At 36.9% G+C, this 17,911-nt stretch overlaps 1 protein-coding gene across 14 annotated transcripts in view; it reads right to left on the reverse strand.

Moving 5' to 3' along the window:
* The window catches only part of FAM13A (family with sequence similarity 13 member A), a 376,873-nt gene that overhangs the window by 279,037 nt on the left and 79,925 nt on the right, over nucleotides 1-17,911 (reverse strand). For 11 of the 14 annotated variants that reach the window (XM_078002001.1, XM_028848614.2, XM_078001999.1 and 8 more), the window contains 2 exons: nucleotides 11,658-11,847; nucleotides 2,989-3,198 (listed from right to left, as the gene is read on the reverse strand). In XM_078002001.1, coding sequence (XP_077858127.1) covers nucleotides 2,989-3,198; nucleotides 11,658-11,814 — 367 coding nt within the window. In that variant the 5' untranslated portion in view covers nucleotides 11,815-11,847. Of the gene's footprint in view, nucleotides 1-2,988; nucleotides 3,199-4,885; nucleotides 4,947-11,657; nucleotides 11,848-17,911 lie in introns of all 14 variants that reach the window. The other 3 variants (XM_078002003.1, XM_078002004.1, XM_078002002.1) reach the window with 1 other exon arrangement.

A 17,911-nucleotide genomic window follows, 5' to 3' on the forward strand; every position in this document is an offset into this window, starting at 1 on the left:
AATAATAAAACAGTATATTCTCACATCAAATGAAAATGATTCTGGAAATGTGATAAAAGCCTTTGAAACATACAGGATTTTTGAGTAATAAGAATACTTAATAATATAGAATACTATAGAATAATATTAAGAATACTAAAGATATTTGACTGCCAAATATTTTGCATTACGCACAAAATATTTGTCAATTCCTATAGACATTATTTTAAAATAATTTCCAAACTTTATCTCAAAACTTTCCATCCCTATAGATAAAATATTCCTTGTAAAAAGGATTTAATGTCTCCAAATAGGAGGAATAGTCATCTTTATGAAGGAATGGTTATCTTCATACATATCGGGAAAAAGTTCATACAGTTTCCAATTAACAAGCCTCAAACATATGTCACTCACTGACATACAAAGCTAAAAAGCATTGTTGTCCAGAACAAACTGTTCTTCTAATTTGCTTTCATATTTTATCACTATTTTCAATAAAATACAATATTTAGTAATCCAATAATGTTACGCCTTTTCGAAAAATAAAATCTTTTTTTTTTCAAAAATGAAGTAGTTGAGACCACAAAAAAATAATAGGTTTGAAAATAGGTAAAACTTCTGGGATTTTTCCTGTTGCATCACTATTAAGGACTGAATTGTGCTCCCTCCAAAATTCATATGTTGAAGCTCTAACCTCCATACCTCAGAATGTGATTGTATTGGGGGCCTTTAAAGTGGTAGTTAAGGTTAAATTAGATTATAATAGGGGTCCCTAATCCAATAGTAGTGTCCTTATAAGAAGAGGAAGAGACATCAGGAGAGTGCACACAGAGGAAAGGCCACGTGCGGACACAGTGAGAAGGCAGCCATCTGCACACCGGAGAGAGAGGCCTCAGGAGAAACCAACACTGCTGGCACCTTGATCTTGGATTTGCAGCCTCCAGGACTGTGAGAAATAAATTTCTCTCGTTTAGGCTTGTAACACCCAGTCTGTGGTATTTTGTTAGGGCAGATGTAGCAAATTAATACAATTTGGGGTTGAGGCCTCAAAGATAAAAATAAAGGTTGTGATGGGCCCTCCCATTCTAAGCCAAAATGCTAGACGGGCTATATAGAACTTGTGAAGGTGAGACCAAACCCAGGTCTGGAGGCCTTGGGCCATCAATTGGCCACAGAGATATTTAAGCAGGAAATTCATGTGAAAATTTGAAGTTAAAAATTAGACAGCGAGGATTTCTTTAAAGGGAGAGAGCTGTTAGAGATATATAATGCTTCCCCTAACTTTCCCAAGCCAAGTGAGGGGCATCAGATAATCACTTGGGTAGTCTGAAGAGTCTAAAACTCCTTAAAGAGTCTAACGCAGACAGTCTGGCTACGGGTGCCCTGGGCGGCAGCACAAGAAGGCAGGGCTCTGCCTTGTGACTGACCTCCATTTCAAGAATGTGGCAAAGATGTGTTTCCTGAGGACCGCCTGGGTACTCTGAAGAAAGAAATAAGACATGAGTAATCTTCCAAAAGGATTGCCTGGAGGTCACCACAGGAGGCCAGGGGCTGCAGAGAAGTGAGAAGAGGCCAGGGCAGGAGGCATTGCTGATATGAGGGCCTAGGGGAGAGCTACAGACAGGTCTCCCTCCCTAGGGGATGGCAAGTAGAGATAGTTAGTGTCCTCTTCTGATACAACCACACTACTTTTAGCTAATATTTCAAAATGGTCTTTCATGAGGTAAAATATTTCTGGTACTTTCTTACTTGTCCTATCTGGCCTTCTCACTTACCCTGTTCTTTAGCAAATTACATGTGAGTAGGTACATCACTGCTGTAAAGGAATGTGGCTTTAGGTAACATCCTTAATCTGGCAACTAATACTTTTGGAAATATATTTTCTCCTTTCTTCTCTAATTTGGGAAAAATAATAAAAGAAATGGCTTTCAAGGGTACACCATTTTTCTTACAGCATTTAGGAAGGAGAACTCAATAATGACTATGCCTATAATTATTACACTTAAAAAGCGAGTTCCTGGCCAGGTGCAGTGGTTCACACCTGTAATCCCAGCACTTGGGGAAGCCGAGATGGGTGGATCACCTGAGGTCAGGAGTTTGAGACCAGCCTGGCCAACATGGTGAAACCCCAACTCTATTAAATATACGAAAATTAGCCGGGCATGGTCGTGGGCACCTGTAATCCCAGCTATTCGGGAGGCTGAGGTAGGAGAACTGCTTGAACCTGGGAAGCAAAAGTTTCAGTAAGCCAAGATCGTGCCACTGCACCACAGCCTGAGTGACAAGAATGAAACTATGTCTCAAAAAAACAAAAAAAAAAAAGGGAATTCTTTCATATGAAACCACTTATTACTACAATCAAAAATCAATTTTTACTTCACAAAATGAACATAATTATTTTAGGACTCAATCTTGCTTATGAGAAAAAGCAAGTACACCAGTGAGTTTTCAGTTTCAAAGGTCACTAACCAAACACAATGTAATGAATATTTCCTTTATTTTTCTCTAATGTTTTCTAAATTATTCTTGATCTCACTTCTTTTATGGCAGTCATTAGTCAGAAAAAAACATGTCTTTGGCTCAAAAGCATCAGGGCTTTTCAATATTATGTTACTGAAGTAGTCACATGTTAATGGTATCAGAAATTTCATTTAATAATAGTATTTCATAATCAGTCTAGTATGATTTTACATAGGAGATGACGGCCTGGAGTAAAATAGCAAGGTGGTGGTTACAGAAAGACCACAAATATTTAAAAGCTTTTTAAATTTTAAATATTTAGTACATGAACTAAAAATAAAACTGGTGGTTTTTTCCGGCTTTTTTTTTTGTTTTTTGTTTTTTTTGTAGAGATGGGGGTCTTGCTTGGTTACCCACGGTGGTCTTCAACTCCTGGCTTCAAGCAATCTTTCTACCTCAGCCTCCCAAAGTGTTGGGATGATAGGTGTGAGCCACCGTGCCTGGCCTAATAAAGTTGTTTTCACTCCTAGAAAGATTTACTGTACTAACCCTGAAAGAGCTGAATGAATCGAGGCTGCAACGCCGACGTGATCAGACTGTCGGGCAGCTCCCTCAGAAAGAGCTTCAGCAGACTGGCTGCTGAGCAGACATCACCGTCCTTCCCGAGCTCCACGGACACTCCACTCTCGAACTTCAGTCGAAGTTGTTCCACCACCTTCACGTTACCATTCACCCGAAAAAGACCTTCTTGGGTGAGTCCTGGAAGAGCAAAGTAGACCCAGAAAATAAATAGGTTTCTCACAGACATGAAATGTAAAGAATGATAACAACACAAAACACAAAGAGAGAAATTTCAGCATATGATTCTCTCAACACTGTAATTATCAATCATTGCATGACTTTCACATTTTGTAAAACTTTCCTTAGAATAATAAATGTTCATATCCACTGCATATCAACTAAACAGATCATACAGGATTGGTATAAAACCCAGCCTTTAAAAATAAGGCTATGCCATATATAAACATAGAGCAAAACAGAGTACACAAAGAAATTTTTCATTTATGTAATCTTCTAGAGCACATAACAAAAACTTACTCAGGGCTCTAACAGCAGCTTAACACTTCATGAACAACTACTTTTTAAATGACATGTATTTAAGAAACTTTTAAACTCTATGTGATTACCTGTGTAATAGTTTAAGAAATAAGTGATGGTTTTTCAGTAATCACTAAATTCAAAATGTAAGACTCTAGGAAACTATAGAGTGGTGTAAGACAAGATCCTTGACTTCAGTCAGTTGACCGGGGATATCAGTGTCAGCTGAGGTCATCAGAGAAGGCTCCTGGAGGAGGTAAACTTAACCTTTGGCTAAAGCAACACAGAGGGGCTGGAGCAGTTGAGCTATGAAACCAATGAAGCTTGAGCTTCAGGGCCCCTCATTTTCTTGGGCCCTTTACAAGCTCTGTCCCTAATCCTGTATTCTTAGTATCACGTTCTTTTTCTTAAAGAAGTCTCAAAAAGTTTAGGCATCTGGACCCACAAAACCTTGATCTACCCCTGACAAAGATAAACAAAAATACAAATTGAGAAGTAGAGACAGGACACCATAAAGAAAGGTAGGCAGAGGACAATGTGGGGTGCCTAGGTCAAAGAATGATGGGATAATAAAATGGAAAAACAGGAAGGGGTCTGTGACAAGTTAAACAGTGAAGGCTTTATCACTGGAGTATTAAGTGAGGAAAAAGACAAAATATAATAAGGGTTTTAGGAAGATTTAGCTAGCTAAGAAGTAGGGTATGGAGAGGGCTTGCCTTATGGAAACTATCTTCTATTTTAAGGTAGTAAACTGATATTATGGTGGAAAAGAAGTGAAAAATAAAGAGTAAAGATGATTTGGTAACTTGGTTCAAAAGGGAGAGGGAAAGAGTTGAAAGGTAACCTTAAGGTTTTGAAAAATAGGAATACAGGGAAAGAAAAAACACTGTAAAAGATAAGGTTGGGGGTAGGGATAGGAGAGTAGCTGGTTTAGGGCAGAAGATAATGATTTCCAGCTCAGTGTGCTGCACACCATGTAAGCGAGTGTGTCAGGCAGTAGAAGACTTCGAAAGTGTAAGAAACAATCTTTCTAAGAAAGAGCAGGCCAGGATTTAACTTGACATTCTTGAGAGTCTAATGGTGAATGTTAGCAAAAACATAATGACATTGAAGCCTATCAGGATTTTTTAGAGGGGAGGTGATAATTTATATCAGCCTTTGCTTCTTACCCTTACCTGGTAATTGCATTGCTTTTTAAAGCAAAAGAGGAAGCTAATTTCATTTTATTTTATAATCTGATAAAATGCTTTATAAGCTCTTTAATTCAACAAACATGTAATAAGTGCCTGACATTATGTTAGGTCATAAAAAAATCAATCGTGAGAAAAAAATTCAACACTATCATTACCCTCATGGACTTTGAAGTCTGGTAAGACGTTTGGGTTCTTCCACGTATACATATTATTTGGCTGTAAAGAAAATCAATATCAAAAGTTGATATGAATTTTAGCTCCAATTCTGAAAAAAACTGTGACACTAGGGATGATATTAAAAGTATTTAACAATGACTATGACCAGGGCACCACCTAAATAGAAGAGATATCAATTGGTCTGTGTGGCAGACAGCTTCTAAAATAGTTCCCATGATCCCCACTTCTCGTACCACACCCATTATAATCCCCTCTACTTGAGTGTGGGCCAGACCTAGTGACTTGCTTCTAACAACAGAATACAGCAAATGTGATGTCATGTCATATTTTGAGATTAAGTTATGAAAGACTGACAATCCATCATGCTTCTCTCTCTTTCTCTCTCTCTCCCCTTCTCTCTCCGTCTCTCTGATGTACTTTATTAGCTACTGGCCACGGGCAAAGATCTAAAGGTGGTATCTGGCCAACGACCAGTGAATAACTGAAAACCCTCAGGTCAACAGCTCACAAGTAACAGAATCCTGCCAACAACCACATGAATGAGCTTGGGAGGGAATTTTTCCCCTGTTGAGTCCTGATATGACTGAAGCCTTGGCTGACACCATGATCACAGCCTTGTAACTCTAAGACAGAGGACACAACTAAGATGTGTCTGGATTCCTGACCCACAGAAACTGTGAGATAATGATAAATACTATTGTTTTAATCTACTATGTTTTGGGGTAATCTGTTATGCAGCAAATGGATAACGAATATGATACGCCTTTCCCTTAAGTTGTGTGGAATATCAGGTTCTATTGGGAGACGCCAGCTTAATTGTTTAAAGCTTTCAAGGTCTGTTTCCTCTACTATACAAAAGTTTATCTTTAGCTTCAGAAACTTATCCAACAATCAAGCAGCTAGCATCCAACAGAAAGGCATTCCATCCTTGGTCAAAGCTGAAATCCTGAAAATTTGGAGTTTTGTTTCCTGTTCCTATATTTACCCAGCTGCTTAACCTAACCTTGCCTTCTGTTTTTGGCCTACCAAATGCCCCTTAGATCTGATTTCACATGATGTTGTTTTTTTTTGTTTTTTTTTTTGTTTTTTTTTTGTCTTTTTAGCTTTGACCTTAGTCTTTCTTTTCCAACAAGGTTTTTATGAACCTTCCCCCAAATAAATATACTTCCAGCAATTTCAGAAAAAACTACCCAGCTCCAAGAACTGTCTGTGGTCCTCAAGCCTCCTGATCCCACTGGACCAAACTAGAAGACATGTAAGGTACAAGTAGGAGTGACTGAATTTAATGCTCCTTAATAATATTTTCCTGTCTCTGTCCCATTTATCTGAACAACTCTTCCCTCAGGAATATCTCCCACCCACAACTCTTTTAGCACTAATTACCATAATTAGTGATGTTCAGCTAGGGGAAGTTTATAATCCTGGACATGAATATATCACATTCTGAGAAGAATAATCCATACAGTTTTTTAAGCCTCTTATGAGGCTAGAATACATCCAATACCCACAAGAGGCTTACCAGACCAAATAACCTTTAAATTTTCCCACCCTAAAATTTTAGAAAGTTATGACTATAACAAAAATATTCAGAAAAAGGGGATATTTGGATGACTTCATGAAGCAGAGTTACTCTCACACATTTCAAAGCTTCTATTATATTTGATTTTAGGCTATGTGCTAATTACTACAAAACAGCAACTTAATAGTGGTTTAGAAATGAAAAAATTATATAAGTAATGTCTACATCACTGAAAGATACTTTTCTGTACAGTTGAAATATTTCTTTCAAAATAGTATGACTATTAGAAACAGAATATGCCATTAGAAACAGAATATGCCAGAAGTCACAATTTGCCTAACAGCACACTTTGGCCAAGGAAGTAGTATGACAATAAGTAAGCACATTCTGACACCTGGTGGTGACTTGAAACTCTACACTGCGGGTTAAAACGGCATCACCTATAGTATCTTCATGCTAAACTAAGAGAAAGAAGCCGTTAACATTGTCAGTGAGAAAAAGAGTTTAAAGACTATATGCTTTATAAGTTATAATGTATATATTTTTAAATGAAACTATCCAAAATCTGCTTAAAGGGCTTGACATAGGTCTTTCTGTCTTAAAATTCCATTACAATAACAGTTTACTCTCATGCCAATTGTTAAACTGCATTTATGTGAAACAATAATAAAGCATAACCAAAATACCAACCTATGATTGAATTATATGACCAGTCACGTGACCCCTATAGTCCCATTCCCATGCCTGACACAGTGCTTACTGTATATCACAAGTGTACAGTAAATATTTGTTGACCTGAAAAAAACTGCAAAGTAATTAAATAAAACAAATTGAAGTATTATGCCCTCAAACTTTATACTACCCTTCAAACTTACACAGTTTCTTTGGTTTATTAACATGATAGTTTCAAATACAAGAAGGGGCTTATGTTTGTCTACATAGTAATTAACTACATAGCCTTTCAAAATACAGGTGCTAGGCCTACCTGAGTTTGCCCAGTCAAGATTCTGATTCAGTAGATATGAGGTGTGGGCAATGCATGTGTATTATGAAAGATTCCACTAGTGATTCTATTTCACATCCCTCATTAAGAACGACTGATTTAACTTAATAAAATGGTTAGTTTGCATTACCCAAATACACCCTGTTAAAGTATAACTAACAGTATGCTAAGGAGGGGCAGAATAAAATCAATCCCTAATTTAAATTTTGCCAAAATTTTCATATGTTGATGGTGTGAGTATAAACTGTTTCAACTCTGATAGAGTTCATTACAGATGCACATATCCTCTGACCACCCAGGAGTCCACTTCCAGGAAGGCAGTCTATGCACACACTTGCATGTGCTTGAAATGCCATATGTTAAAGGTTAACCATGGAATCATTGTTTGTAAACAATAGAAGACTGGAAACAATCCATGTGCCCATCAGTGTGGGACTGCTTAAAGACATGATATATACATATGGTAAAACAGTAGGCAGAGGAAAATAAAATAATTAAAAATGAGTAAAGCTCTTTATGCAATATAGAACAATCTCCAAAATACCTTGATATTTAAAAGATTCAGAACAGTATGCAATATTTGTGATAAAAGGGAAAAAAGAACACACAGACATATACTTATATATACACGAAACATCTTAAGAAGATACCAGAAACAGGTATAGTAATACTGTTTTAGAGAGAGAAAACAAAGGTCAGGAGACAGTTTGTAGAGAGAGACTTTTCACCATATACCCTCCTATATTTTGAACCACATAACTTTATTAACTATTCAAAAAAATTAAAATTTTTAAAAATTAAAAATGTAAACTATTTTTACACAATAAAAGTATGCTCAAGAGACTATTATCCAATTAATGTTGAGAGAAAGAACACTGATTATGCCAAAACCAAAATACTACTTTAGGTACCCATAGTTGGACATCTAAATGAATATACATCCCTACTTAACAGATTAAATGAATGATCTAGAAATCCATTTGTATCTAACTCAGTGGGATACACAGTCTTACTCAAAACCAAGTATGTAAATAAATCCTATTAAAGCTGGTTGTAACTCCCGGCTTCAAGATTTTGTAGGCCAAACTTCCATCTTCCTGTCATGCTATGTGTAACACTGTTTGTGTTTCACTGTTTGAAGTATTTGAATAAATCCAGAGCTGTTTTCTAAGAATCTGGCCTTTTTGCAATTTATCTTCCTTTAATAAGGAGAAAAACTCTACAGAGTAAGAACAGAAACCTGGCTCTTAAGTTTTCAGAAAAAAAAATACAATTTTGTCATAAAGAACTGCCTGAAAGTGGGTAATTTATAAAAGAAAGACTCACAGTTCAGCATGGCTGGGGAGGCCTCAGGAAACTTACGAGGCAGAAAGCAAAGGGGAAGTGAGGCACCTTCTTCACAAGGTGGCAGGAAGGAGAAGAAGTGCTGAGCAAAGCGGGAAGAGCCCCTTATGAAAACATCAGATCCCTTGAGAACTCACTATCAGAGAACAGCCTGGGGGAAACCACCCCCATGATTCAATTACCTTCATCTGGTCTCTCCCTTGACACGTGGGGATTAGGGGATTATGATTCAAGATAAGATTTGGGTGGGAACACAAAGCCTAACCATATCAGTCACCTACATGCCTAGTAACCAGAGCAGATAGACGTTTTTTCAATTAACATCTAACCATCAGCAGAATGAATAATCTGCCATAGAGTCCCTGTCAAAAGTTGATACTATAGGAACATGTGATGAGCGCTTCTCACTCCTTTCCAATAAATGATTCTTATCAGAAAGGGTGAAGGGACTTGTAATCCTGGAAAGATATGGCCTGAAACAAATTACTCAAAATACAGTAGACCCACCTTACCCAAAGGGGATATGTTCCAAGACTGCCAATGGATGCCTGAAATATTGGATAGTACCAAACCCTATATATACTGTTTTTTTTTTTTCCTATACGTACATATCTATGATAAAGTTTAATTTAAAAAGTAGGCATAGTAAGAGATTAACAACAACAATAATAAAACAGAATAGAGCCAGTTGCAATGGCTCACATCTATAATCCAAGCTACTTAAGAGGCTGAGGTGGAAGGATTGTTTGAGGCCAGGAGTTCAAACCAACCTGGGCAACATGGCGAGACCTGCCTCTAAAAACATTTTTTTAATTAGCAGGTTACAGTGGCACATGCCTGTATAATAGCTACTCAGGAGGCTGTGGTGGGAAGATTATTTGAACAGTGGAATATGAGGCTGCAGTGAGTTATGATCACACCATGGCATTCCAGCCTGGGCAACAGAGCAAGACCCTGTCCCTTTAAAAAAAAAAAAAAAAAAAAGGAATACAATAGAATAATTGGGAGAGATTTGTTCTTACCATAGATCTTAGCAACCTCAGCATACATTTTTTTTTCTTCCTTTATTAAGTCGAGAACTCACCTTTTCAATTAAAAGCCACTTCACGGCTTCTCTTCGGCATATCGAATTGCCAGCATTATTTTTCTTGCACTTTGGGGCCGTTATTAAGTAAAATAAGTCACCTGAACACAAGCACTGTGCTACCACAATGATCAATCTGCAAACTGAGGCCACTACTAAATGACTAACAGGCAGGTGGCATACACACATGGATACACTGGACAAGCAGACGATTAAGGTCCCAAGCGGCAGGATGGCTGGAGAGCTCATCATGCTACTCAGAAGGCTATACCATTTAAAACTGATGAATTGTTGGCCGGGTGCAGTGGGTCATGCCTGGAATCCCAGCACTTTGGGAGGCCGAGGCAGGCAGATCACCTGAGGTCAGGAGTTCAAGACCAGCCTGGCCAACATGGTGAAATACCATCTCTACTAATAATACAAAAAAAAAAAAAAAAGCTGGGTGTGCATCTGTAATCCCAGCTACTCAGGAGGATGAGGCAGGAGAATTGCTTGAACCCGGGAGGCAGAGGTTGCAGTGAGCCGAGATCATGCCACTGCACTCCAGCCTGGGCTACAAAAGCGAACCTCCGTCACAAAAACAAAAAACAGAAAAAAAAAAAAACCAAAAAACTGATGAATTATTTATTTCTGGAATTTTCCAGTTAGCATTTTTGGACCATGATTGGTCACAGGTAAGAGTGAAACCCTGGAAAACCAAACCATGCATAACATCGGGGACTACTGTACAGAATATGTTTGAAGCCTCAAGTTCTACATTTAAAAATCCCTACATGGCTGAGTGTGGTGGCTCATGCCTATAATCCCAACACTTTGGGGGGCTGAGGTGGGAAAATTGTTTGAGTCCAGGAGTTCAGAACCAGCTGGGGCAACATTGGGAAAACCTGTCTCTACAAAAAATAAAAATAAAAATAAAATAAAAATAAAAATAAATCAGCCAGGTGTGGTGGAATACACCTGTAGTCCCAGCTACACACGAGGCTAAGAAAGGAAGATCACTTGAGCCCTACAGTATGAGATTACAGTGAGCTATGATCACATCACTGCATTCTGGCCTGGGTAACAGAGCAAGAACCTATCTCTTTTTTTAAAAAAAAAAAAAAAAAAAAAGATGCAGGGAATATGGAAACATTCTCTCAAATGATCCAGGCTTATGATTTATTTTAAACAAAATCATCAAAAAGCTGTGGGCTACACAGCTCTCAGTAACTAAGATATAATTTATCTTTTTATTGTATAACGTACTATATTACTCTCCAAATGTTTTACATGCTTAACTTTATCTCTATAAAGATAAGAGAAACCAGCCCACTGCCACCCTGCATAATCAGCTTTACATCATAGTTTTTTGGTATCTCTTCTAAGCGTATGAGGATAGTCTAGGCATTGAATAAGTTCATGATTGACCTCAGGTGAAAGAGATACCCAAAAACATGTTTGATTACATTAAAAATTATTGACTATCAGTTAGAATTTAATTAATCTAGAAAACTGACTATTAATATTACAACAGAGTATTTTGGCATTTAAAACTAGGAAACATTCCAAACTAGAAATCTCTATAATTAAAGTGATTGCTCTATGGTTGATCAAATTAGTACTGTCAAGATAATGTTAAGCAGTAATGCCCTTTTAGTAATGCCCTTTTTAAAATGAAAAGTATATTACACAATAATTTAATATTCTAATGAAGGTGCTTTAGAGGACAGTCTAATCATACATTATGAAATAATTCACACAAATAATTTGTTTACGCAAGGGACTATGAAAATGAAAAGACTAAAGCATGACTTAACTCACCATGCTGCGTCAAGTATTCCACTATATTCCACACTATTGCTGGAATGCCATTCTTGGTGAGCCCCTGCCGTTGAAGTTCTTGGAGACTGACTCCAAATAACTTCTGATAGGTAAAATCCTTCTGTTCATTTAATGGCACCGCCACTATCTTTTTCATGTCTTCTTTCAGCCGAACCGCTGCTTTACTTTGCTTAAAAGAACGTAAGAAAAAAGAGCAGTCGGTCATATTGACTACAGGAGGTTGCATGGCTACAACAGAAACACGTGAATTAAAATGTGTTTGAAGATGAATAGTTGTGGTCTTATTTTTACTTCAACTCAAACCAAAATCTCTAACATCTCTCACATGTTGCTCAGATATAATGGTTAAAAGGAATGAAAAGTAATGAGAAACCTAAAGCCACAACTGAAGTGTGTAGCTAAGAGAGGGAGCAATACACTGCCGTATCTAAGATATATTACTACAGTAACCAAGGGGTGTGACTCAGAAGTACCTGGTTAGCAAGAAAATAAAACATTTATAAGAACAGTGAAACACCAGGCAGATCCTGAGATGTTTCTAAAGACAAAAATTTGTCTCGGTGTCATTTTAAGGTAGCTTTAATTTAAAGTGTCAGAAGAAAAAATTACAATGACCATTCTACATGTACAATGACCATTATAGTTCTCTGATTTGATTACATCTGTAAATATCTCAGTAATCTTTTGGAACATAATATCAACTCAGTTCGTACTGAGGTTCAAAATGCCCTCAAATCTTTGAAACAACAACATTTAGGTAGTCGCAATTTTAAATTCTTAAACAAGATTGTATTATATATATTGTAAATAAAAATGCAACTTAGATTCAATTACCTCAAATTAATAACACAATGAAAAATTCATAAGAGTTTGTTTCTTCCTTGTGATAAAAATCTGCATCCAAATAAAGAGGAATTTTTTAAGCATGTGTCTTATATAAATTTTATTATATATGTTAATAAATCCAAACACTGAAAAGAGAGATGGAAAAATGCAAACAGTCTTATTTGGGGGACAGAGGCAGTAAAATTGGAGGAAACTTCCACTTTTTGAGAATGAATGTAGCAGCTAACCAATGTGGAAATACTATTAAATGACTTAAATCACCATCATTTAGTCACTAAAAAATCCTAAGAGTAGAAACATTACGTTCAATCTAGAGTTGAGGAAACAAAAACCAGAGTTAAGTAATTTGGTAAAAGTCAGAGAACTAGTAAGAGACAGTTTCATCTTGCTCTAGGTCTATGTTCCTCTCCTTAACTTATAATAGGTTTTTGTAATGTTATAGTGCAGTTTATGTACAATTATAGTAACAAACTTAAAAATGCTATATGTGACATAAGACAATTACAAGTTAATTCTACAATCTTTGAGTAGGATACTTGCAATCTCAATTTGATTTTAAATTGTATAATCTACAGAATGAGGTAAGCTTTTACTAGCATATCTGCATCTTTTATAGGTCATATTTGAAAGCCATATTTCTCTAGTGAAAATTCAGCCAATGTAAAGATACAATACAGATTTAGTATCTATTAACATTATAAATAAGTCATGGGATAGCCACTATGGAGTACTAGTAGTATGGATGAAACCCATGATCTCTGTTACCAAGGAAATTATGATTATGTTAATTAAGTCCAACTTGTAACAGCTAATAACTTCTTTTTCTTATAGGTTTATAAATGTATCAATCTCCTTCAACTGAATCCATGGGAAATTTCAACCAGGTATATCTGGTGAGCAAGCAGCTAAAAAATAACCAGTAATAACAAAACTTAAAAAAAAAAACTCGTGTAGCATTAAAAACAGCTGACAGTGAAGTTAAATTATATAAATTTTATTTTATTTTATCTGCTTATATAGAGAATACAGCATAGTGGTTTAGAGCATAGACTATGGAACAAGACTGGATCAAATCCCATTCTGACTTTTATTAGCGATAACCTTGCACAAGTCATATAACCTCTGTGTGCCTCAATTTCCTCATCTATAAAATGGGAATACCAAGAGTTTGCGTGTCATAGAAATGTACAAGGTAGAAATGAGTTCATTTACGTAAAGGAGTAAGAACAGTGCCTGGCACACTCATTGAGTACTGACTGTCATAATCCTTTTCCTTCTCCTCTTTCTTCTTGGAATTATTATTCTGATTTCTTCTTAAAGTAATGGAAAGCTAATTAATCATTCCTGTAGTAAATATTTCTATAAAGGTTACTTTTTAAAAAGGGAAACATAGTCGAGACACGTTTGATTGCTGAATTCTGATGACCTAATTACTATTCTCCATACATCTCTAATTTTCTAAAATCTCTAAGCATGACCTTTGAACAATGAGGAGAAAATAACTTAACATGTACTTATCACAATTCCTTGATTTCTTCCTAGAAATTCACAAGGTTTCCTTAGAAATTCTGTCTATACGAGTTTAAAACCTTGAATTAGGGCTGGACATGGTGGCTGATGGCTATAATCCCAGCATTTTGGGAGGCTGAGGCGGGCAGATCATGAGTTCAGAAGATTGAGACCATCCTGGCCAACACGGTGAAACCCAGTCTCTACTAAAAATATAAAAAAAACCAAAAAACAAAAAAGTTAGCTGGGCATGGTGGCAGGCGCCTGTAGTCCCAGCTACTCAGGAGGCTGTGGCAGGAGAATGGCATGAACCCAGGAGGAGGAGCTTGCAGTGAACCGAGATTGCAACACTGCACTCCAGCCTGCGCAACACAGCAAGACTCCATCTAAAAAAAAAAAAAAGTTACCACTTAGGGTATTGAGTCTACCTTAACTGCTTAAACTTTTGTTTACATATAAATTCCCATGCATCACTTGAGTGTGAAGACTGGACTATCTGGAGCATATTCATGGGTGTGTGTGTGCGTGCGTGTGTGTGTGTATAAAAACAATATAGGTTTCCACATAACAAAGACAACCAGAGAACCTTAAAGTTTTACTGTTAGAACAATCCTTACGGGCCTTCTAATTCTTATACTATCGCCTTAGTGATAAGAAAATCAGGACCTAAAAAGTTGTGATGTTAGTCAAAAAGGGCTGTGTCTAGAGCCCAGATCTCCTGAGTTTTATACCAGTATACTTTTTATAATTAAGTACTGGTGACCTTGTTGATGGCTTTAATTTGTTGGAAAATAGTTAGGATAGTTAACAAAATACACTGATTGTAGTAAATATTTATTGGTTTGGGGCACTTAAGTCTCCACTTGTCCTTTTTCCAAATAACAAATCCAGAGTGTGTTTTGGGGAATGACTGCAAGTTCACTGTGAACAGCTTTCATAACAATACTACTCAAAATGATTGCCTGGCCTCTAAGAAAGACGGGGCTCAGTCTCTCCACCAGGTGAATCAGATCCCTTCTCCTGCAAACCACTGAAGCTTGAGTGCCTTATCATAAAGACAGAAAATGGGTACTACTGTAGCGCTCTAACAAGATGGGCGATAGCATTTGCCACCTGCATCACTGCAGCTGATGTGGTCCTTCATCTACTCTTTCTGACATTGGTCATTCTTCCAGTGTTCATTCCATTTGGTAAGCTGCTCCAGTAACTTTCCAGTAAAGTTTCTTTATGCTGAAATTATTCAGAACTCATTTCTGTTCTGTAACCACACACACACACACAGACATACTCTCTCTCTCTCTCTCTCGATCTAATTGATTAAAATACCTAGAAAAAAAATAAAATAATCAGAGAAAATAGAAAATTAAAGTTTTAAAAGATAAGAAAAAATCAAAATGATAATGACAGTGAACTTTTATGGAGTCTCTACTGTCTATGCCAGTGAGGGCTGTCAATACTTCAAACGGCTTCACTCATTAAATCCTATAAAAAAGAAACTCTAGGAAGGAAGATACTTTTGTGATTACCACTTCACAAAAGGCACAGAGAAGCCAGTAAAGTGCTCCAGTTCACATAAGCAACTGGTACAGCCAGGAGTCACACCAGGCAAGCAAGCTGAGTCCAGGGGCCACAGTATTAACACTGTCTCCGAATAGATAGCTGTGAGAATAAAAAACACATGCTGCGAAGATAAGTGCACTTGCTAGAAATGAGAACCAAATTCCATATTCTTATAGCAGAGAAAAAGAGTTATTTACATGTTTCATGGTCTCTTTAATACAAAGTAAGGTATGTTCAGAAGCAACATCAATAATTGTGATGTTAGGACCTGAATAAAGAAGGCTTTCATCAATACAGTAAACAGGACAAATTTCAGAAGCTTTGAGTTTTTATAATAGCTAACACATAGTAGGGACTGACTGTATCACAGACACTGTTGTACATGGTTTAAAATTCATGTCTCTCAAAAATAAACAATGGGGAAAGGGCCCCCATTCAATAAATGGTGCTGGGAAAACTGGCTAACCATATGCAGAATAATGAAACTGGACCCCTACCTTTCACCATATACAAAAATTAACACAAAATGAATTAAAGACTTAAGTGTAAGACTTCAAACTATAAACATTCTGGAAGAAATCCTAGGAAATATCCTTACGAACATCAGTCTAGGCAAATAATTTATGACCAAGTCTTCAAAAGCAAATGCAACAAAACCAAAATATAACTATTGGGACCTAATTAAACTAAAGAGCTTCTGCACAGCAAAAGAAACTATCAGCCTAGAGAATGGGGGGAAATATTTGCAAACTATGCATCCAAGAAAGGACTAACATCCAGAATCAATAAGGAATTTACACCAATCAACAAGAATAAAACAAATAACCCCATTAAAAACGAGCAGAGAACAAGAACAGACACTTCCTAAAAGAAGACATATAAGCAGCCAACAAACATGAAAAGATGCTCAACATCACTCATCATTAGAGAAACACAAATCAAAACCACAGTGAGATCTCATCTCATACCAGTCAGAATGGCTATAATTAAAAGTCAAAAAACAACACATGTTGTCAGGGTTGCAGAGAAAAGGGTACATTTATTCGCTGTTGGTAAGAATGTAAATTAGTTTATCCCCTGTGAAAAGCAGTTTAGAGATTTATCAAAGAACTAAAAATAGAACTACCATTTAACCCAGCGATCCTATTACTGGGTAGTATACATCAAAGGAAAATAAATCGGCTGGGCACAGTGGCTCATGCTTGTAATCTCAACACTTTGGGAGACCAAGGCAGGTGGATCACCTGAGGTCAAGAGTTTGACACCAGCCTGGCCAACATGGCGAAACCCCATCTCTACTAAAAATACAAAAATTAGCCAGGCGTGGTGGTGGGTGCTTGTAATCCCAGCTACTTGGGAGGCTAAGGCAGGAGAATCACTTGAACCTGGGAGGCAGAGGTTGCAGTGAGCTGAGATCGCATCACTGCACTCCAGCCTGGGTGACAGAGTGAGACTCCATCTCAAAAGAAAAAAGAAAATAAATCATCCTAACAAAAAGATACCTGTGCTCATATGTTTTTTGTAACACTGTTCACAATATTAAAGACATGGAATGAATTTGGGTGCCCATGACTGGTAGACTGGATAAAGAAAATGTGATACACATAAACCATGGAATACAACACAGCCATAAAAAAGAATGAAATCATGCCTTCTGCGGCAACATGGATACAGCTGGAGGCCAGTATCCTAAGCAAACTAATGCAGAAACAGAAAACCAAATACAGCATGTTCTCACATATAGTGGGAATGAAACATCGGGTACAGAAAAAGAGAGGGAAGAGAGAGAGGGAAAAGGGTTGAAAAGTTCCTATTAGGTATTATGTTCACTATTTGGGTGACAGAATCAATAGAAGCCCAAATCTCAGCATCACATAATATACCCTTGTAACAGACCTGCACATGTACCCTGAATCTAAAATTTGAAAGACAAAAAATAAAAAATTAATGTGTCTAAGTCTCAAAACCACCTTATCAGTATGTACTCTTAGCTATTTCCATTAGGATAAGAAAATTAATGCACAACAAGAAGGAAGGAAGGAAGGAAGGAGAAAGAGAGAAAGGAAGGAAGGAAGGAAAGAAGGAAGGAAAAGAAAGAAAGAGAAAAAAACAAGAAAGAGAAAGAAAAAGAAAGAAAGAAAGAGAAAAGAAAAGAAAAGAAAAGAAAAAGGAAAGGAAAGGAAAGGAAAAGAAAAGAAAAGAAAAAAGCAAAGAAAAGGAAAGAAAAGAAAAAGAAAAAAGGAAAACTGAGATGCCAAGAACAGAAACTTGACTAAATTTACATGGTGATATGGTTTACATTTGTGTCTCTCCCCAAA

Source organism: Macaca mulatta, chromosome 5 (genome assembly GCF_049350105.2).
Source record: "Macaca mulatta isolate MMU2019108-1 chromosome 5, T2T-MMU8v2.0, whole genome shotgun sequence".
Classification (NCBI taxonomy): Eukaryota; Metazoa; Chordata; class Mammalia; order Primates; family Cercopithecidae; genus Macaca; species Macaca mulatta.